The 6,399-nt window shown below is 41.4% G+C and overlaps 1 protein-coding gene across 1 annotated transcript in view; it reads left to right on the forward strand.

Moving 5' to 3' along the window:
- The window catches only part of zgc:66427 (uncharacterized protein LOC406256 homolog), a 7,755-nt gene extending 1,397 nt beyond the window's left edge, over window positions 1–6,358 (forward strand). Inside the window, exons 2-5 of the mRNA XM_051416469.1 lie at window positions 968–1,063; window positions 1,163–1,268; window positions 2,785–2,886; window positions 3,506–6,358. Coding sequence (XP_051272429.1) covers window positions 968–1,063; window positions 1,163–1,268; window positions 2,785–2,842 — 260 coding nt within the window. The 3' untranslated portion in view covers window positions 2,843–2,886; window positions 3,506–6,358. The remainder of the gene's footprint in view (window positions 1–967; window positions 1,064–1,162; window positions 1,269–2,784; window positions 2,887–3,505) is intronic.
- The last annotated feature ends 41 nt before the right edge of the window (window positions 6,359–6,399 follow it).

The raw sequence follows: 6,399 nt of genomic DNA on the forward strand, positions 1-6,399 counted from the left end.
TTGGGATATTAATATTGTCAGTTTAACTCAGCCATTAAAGTAAAATAAAGTTTGACACTTCACTTTGTCTTCAGGGCCAGGAAAATATATCTAAGGCTGTTTTCAAAGCCATTTAGTCTCACATCAGACTATGAAAATTTAAATAAAAATATCTCAGTGTAGCTCTCATCGACCCAGTCTGAAATTAAAATGGATTATTTGGGGAATTTACATTCCTGAGCAGATAATCTCTTTTCCCGTGCTTGCACGCTGACTAAAACCATCAGAGACCCTATTGTATGAAGCAGAGCTTTGGCGTAAAAACTGAAAGTGGTGACATACAAGCTCTTTCATGTCACAAGGGCCCGTTGACAATTGGTTGTCGGTGGTTAATTCTGCAGCAGGAAAGTTTTGAAAACATTAAGTAACTTTTATAAACGTACAATAAAAAAAACGGGAACAACAGTTTTGCAGAGGAAGTGAAAATGCATTCTCGGCCTGCATTACGCAGTCGGACACAGAGATGTGACGGCAAACAACACAACATTGTGGTGGGTTTTCCCAGGCCAGCCCCTCCAGCAAGTGTAGGGAAATGGGTCACAACTTCACATGCCCGCTCACTGCTGGCAGCGCCTCATAGATGGAGGAGAATGTAGGGCAGCAAGTCACTGTTTCTGCCCCGTCTCTCTCCCATCCACTCGTGGCTCTAGCGGTGGCTTTCCCTCCAGCTCTTGTCACTTTCTCGCACTCAAGTGAAGTTTCAAACTATTTTGGGTCCGTTGCACTCGAGGTAATATCATGCGCGCCATCTCCGGGATGACTGATTGTGTTTCAGTCTGCCCTTCGGTTTGCCAAAGTCATCCCGTGTAATATAGATGTCCAAACACAGCGCTTGTGCACAATGTGATGTGAACATCATCTATCATTTACATCTCGCAGTTACACGGTGTGTTAACGTCAGCCTCTGTTGTGTCTCCGCTCTGTGCAGATATCCGCTGTCCTTTCTGCTCAAAGCCCTTCCCGGGGGGTCGTATCGAGGATCACCTGTTGAGCTGCCTCACCTCTCCTCCCCTACCTTACAATAGTAAGTATCATGTCACAGAAAAAAGGTCCGAACGGCTGTGTTTTTTTAAAACAGCTGGAAACACTTATGGTTGCTTTGTGTGTGTGTGTGTGTGTACAGCGGACGTGCTCAGTAAAGACAGCGGAGAGTGCTCCATCTGTCTGGAGGATCTGGTACAGGGAGAGACCATCGCCAGGCTGGCTTGCCTCTGCGTCTACCACAAGAGGTAAGAAAGTTCCGTTGGTGTAATTTGCATTATAATGACATCCAGCCGGATACAAATGTAAGGAGGAGGGTTTAAATAGAAATATGCAAATTAGCACAGGTTACATTAAAAACCGACGTTGAGCATTTATTTGGCTATTTCCAGATCTGAAAACCAATTGGACATATCACTACACATCTCTGACAATAAGAGACCCATCAAACGTGATCTTGACAACCACAGCTGTCGTTAAGAATCATTATTTTGGACAAGAGTGGAAATCTGTTCACTTTATGTAGGAAAAGAAAAAGCCCAACAGCGTGTTTCTGTCCTCTAACCATTTATTTTCTAAGTAAACACTGTGAATATTTTCCACTCAAGGTTTCATGAGTGTGAAAATGAGTGCATCGTTACATTTTAATAAGATCTAATTACAGATATACCAGATGAAAGTCTTTGAAAGTGTTTTTGAAGCTTGTAGGAAAAAGAAAATAACCATGAAGTTGTGAAAGTGTTTATGCGTGTGTCAGCCCATTTACTACTAATTCTCATTTTCAAAGTGCGCTGTAATTGTGGTGTCTCACAACTTCCAGGGAACCATTAGTTTCCCATAATTTCATCACAGTATGAGACTGGACTTGCTGGGACTTGAAATGTACCAAGATTGGTTGTTTAATTGTAGTGAAGTTCCTGCCTGCTATTTAGTTTGTCATCATTTATGTGTTCAAGCTGTTTTAAAGTGAGTTTCAACATCAATTAATCTCAGATAAAGCACACGTCTTTTGTTTTGTTCATAGTGGAAGAAGTTTGTACCACGGTTTGCAGGTGTGGCTGTTTGGCTGCGTGACATTCTGATCCACCCAGCCGAGCAAATGAGATTTGAGGGGGGAAAAAAGCCTTGAATTTTAAGAATCGAAAAGATTACAGGGTTGGAAATAATCATACAGTACATACACAAGCTTTTTTAAACAGAGGAATTCATGTCTTAGTCTTGGACTGCAACTAATTATTATTGACATTATTTATTAATCTGCAAGCTATTCTATTGATTGGTCTATTAATCATTTGGTTTGTAAAGTGAAATGTGAGGAAAGTGCATCGCAATCCGCCAGGACCTCAACACGATGTCTTCATTCAGTTCGATCGATCAATTAACCCAAACGTGCTGCAGTAAACGATCACAACTGAGAAGCTGCTGCTTGTAAATGTTTCTTGAAAAATTTCTTTAAATGATCAATGGGGTGAAAGTAGTTGCAGATTGTTTTATCTGATGATCAACCACTCGATGTAGACTCGTTGTTTCAGATCTATATTAGCGATGGAGGCAGATAAAAAGAAGCACTAGCCCACCACACTTCTCACATTTAAAGCGTGTTCACTTCCCGCTACAGTGATTACATTTAGTTTGGTTTCACTGTCAGTAAGTGTATTAAGCCTTAAAACCCACCAAATAGGTTTTTACCTCATTAACGTGAGCAAATTAAAAAATGTAATGTCTTTATGTCTCCAACCTCATCTGTGTTCTTTCTCCCTGCAGCTGCATTGATTCCTGGTCCAAGGTGAAACCCTGCTGCCCCGAACACCCCTTCGATTGACTCACGGGTCACATGTATTCTGCTCAGTGACCAACCCGACTCAGGTACGTACTTGTGAGATTCACTAAATGAGCAGGACATCCAGTTAGCTTCATTATCGGGCACAACAACGCTGCTGTTGAGATACATAAGTTTGTGAGAAGGGTCAAATAAACCAGAATGTACTGGAGTCACTGGAGCAGATTATGGTTGTAGTTTTCTGTACCAACACACAGAAAAACTAACCAAGCCACGAGGAGAATTGTGATGCATTTAATAAACGTGGAATCGGCGAGTTAAATCATATACAGAACACACACATAATCAGTATCCAACATTAGCTAATAATCAACTCATTGCTTAGGGCTGGGTGTCAATACAGTAACTACATTTTAGTTATTGAAATGTTAATCTTTGCTTTATTTGTTTAATGTAATTAAAGAAGCTAGAACAGAACACAAAGTTAACAGTTTGATTAACAAGAGTACAAAATCGTACATTTCACACCAGTTTTCAGTTTTGTGTGTGTGTGTGTGTGTGTGTGTGTGTGTATTTCATATAATTAATTATGCTGAAGAATGTTGTTAATGTGTTTATTTCAACCCTATTTCAGACTATATTTCAGTACAGCCATTACAGTATATATTTGTCTAACGACCGCTCTGTCTTCTTCCGCCCTTACAGGAGACTACACTGAATCCCAATAAAATCCCAATAAAAGAAAACATGTAATTGAACAAGTAACAGCCCTCTGTCCCTCTCAGACACAAACCGATATTTGAGTGGAGAACAGACGATCCCAAGAGGAAGCTCCAGTTAGCGACACCCGACACTCTCCGCTTGGATCGGTCCATTTGAATTTGCCCTCTGCAATTTCAAGCCAAACTCCAACAGTAAAACAAAAACAAAACAGTGGCTCCGTCTAATCTCTGGTCAAGACCCTTTTTTTTTTTTTTTGGAACAGAAGCGGAGGAGGTTCCCTTTCTATGTTACGGACTTGGCCCTGACTCCGCGGAACATTTAAAAAAAATCTAACAAACATCATCATCATCCCAGAACGGTGGATTTTCCCCCCGAAAGATCTTTAACTTGGGGAGGAAACACGACAAAAAAAATTGTTTAACTGTGACTCTGGGTCCTCTCCTGTGTATTTCTTTCTCCCTGCAGATGGGATTGGTCATTTTATCAAGTATTTTGTTCCACGTCATACATCGGATGAATGTTTTCGTTCCTCGGCTAACCCCAAATGACCCAACCTCACACTGAAAGCGTGAACTGTTACCGTGTAAACATTTGCTTTATTTTGAACCAGCTGGAGGTTGAGGGCTTTTTTTTTTTTTTTTTTTGGTGAATGGGGGCTGCCGTTACTAGGTTTTTTTTTTTTTTTTTTATAACTTGTAAACATTTCAGGGGAAGTTTTGGGGGCTAATTGTTTTCATGAGTAGGTCAGTTTTCTTGTAGGTGGTTAGTTAGCTCTGAGTTTAATGTGCTGCTACTTGCTGAGTGTTTTTAGGAAGGTTGTAGGTATTTCATAGGGCCATAGTAGCGCCGGTGTTTGCACCAATTTCAGCACTTTTGTCCTCCAAGGCTGATTTTTTTTTTTTTTTTTTTTCCCGTTTTTTTTTTTGTGTGTGTGTGTGTGTGTGTGTGTGTGTGTGTGTGTGTGTGTGTGTGTGTGTGTGTGTGTGTGTGTGTGTGTGTGTGTGTGTGTGTGTGTGTGTGTGTGTGTGTGAGATGACCAGGGGCAGGATAATGTCCTGAGCATGACTGACAGTGTGTAGCTTTGTGTGTGTTTACTGTAAATGGCCCAGAAGTCTGCTTGGTCAAGCGGGTTACCCCCTTTGTGTTTTTTTTGTTTTTTTTAATGCTAGTTTTTTTTAACTAGTCACTCTGACAAACATCCTGTTACATGTGGCATTGGTACGCAACATGGCGGCTCATGTGGTCCAGCTGTACTTTTGAATGCGGTTTGGGTTTTTTTTCAGTCCCGTCACCCCCCTCTTCCTCTCTCCTCATTCTCAAAACACTCTCTCTGGGGTGGTAGGGGGGGTTGTGTAGTCCGGATTTTTTGGACCAGACCCCAAGAGACAGTTTTGGGCCATCTGGTTCCATCGGTGCCAGATCGAGGAGGGATAAAGGGACGGATGGACTGAGGGATGTATTTTTGGGAGCATGTTTACACCATGTGGCATCTGTCTCTCTTTCCAGCACTAGAGGCTATGGACAGCTGATGGTTAATTATTACATAACTAGCCCCCACCCCTTACCCCCCATATTTTTTTTTAAAGGTTTTTTAGATATTATATCATCACATTATGATCATGATTATTCTTAAATATGTTAAATGGCTTTCCTTTGCCTTTTCCGTGTGATTGCCTTTGCCTGGTGAAGGGGTTCTTGTGCAAGCAGCTATTTGTAGTGTTTTGTTGTTGTTGTTGTTTTTTTTTAGGGCTGAAGTGAGGTGGAAGCACAACAGTTAAGGCTGCTCAACAGATGCTGTCTGGTGCAGACTGTACTGTACATAGGCCAGGATAAAGTGGGGAAAGAACAAAAACATGAATTGATTGCTCTCGCTGCCTGCTCAAAAGGCGAGCCTGTTCCATGTGTTTTAATCTCCGTGCTTACAAGCGCTATGGATCGGTTTAGAGGGCAGCCCAGTGCACAGGTTTCCTACCGGCTAGTTTGTTCACCCCAGCCTCTTTTTTTTGTTTGTTTTTTTCCCCACCATCCCCCTTTTCTGTTCTGGCATTCTGCAGTCTGAGGTGCTATGACTTGTCCCGCCACTAGAGGGCAGCCCTGTGCATGTTTTTGTCATTTTTTTTGTAATGGTGAGTAGAAAAATAATGCCAAAATGTGTGTGTGTGTGTGTGTGTGTGTGTGTGGCGGGCATTGTGTGAGAGAGTGCGGGAGACGAGCTGCATTGATCACTAGATGTTACATTTGTTGTGGTGATAAGTTATGATGATGATGTATACTTTGGCTGGGAAGGGGTGGGGGTGATTGTGTGTGTGTGTGTGTGTTTGATGGGGGAGTTGCAGGTGGTGGTTGGGTTGTCGATAAAGATAATAGACAATCTGAAACCCCACATTACTCTTACGTACTTTCTTACCCCCTCTAAGCTGTGTGGTGCAATACCTCAATTTCTACCAATGCTAACTAAACGCTCTCCGTGTGTAAACTAGCTTTTCTCCAACCAAGGACGGTATTTTGTATAAATGTCCCTAAATCTCTTGGTTTTGAATCACAGGGCACTGATCCCCTTGCGTGCCCTGTGCTTTGAGGCCGATGTATTAGATGAGAATGTTTTTCAAAGAGTCACCACAGCGGTATCTGCATCCCCCAAGATATGGACAATCTGCCTTTACTCTGGTATAAAAACAAATTGAATTTTATTTATTAAATTGTAAATATGTAATGCAATTCAAGAAAATGGCTTGGTCTTTGTCTGTTCAATATACTGTTTCTAAGCTCCAATCTTTTGTATGTCTCAGAAATTGTTTTTTATATGTATTTTTTACAATAAATATGTGTGAGAGATGTTTTGTGAATGTCTGTTTTGTGTTTTTTAAGTGTTAATG

This window comes from Dicentrarchus labrax, unplaced genomic scaffold (assembly GCF_905237075.1).
Source record: "Dicentrarchus labrax unplaced genomic scaffold, dlabrax2021, whole genome shotgun sequence".
Lineage (NCBI taxonomy): Eukaryota > Metazoa > Chordata > Actinopteri > Moronidae > Dicentrarchus > Dicentrarchus labrax.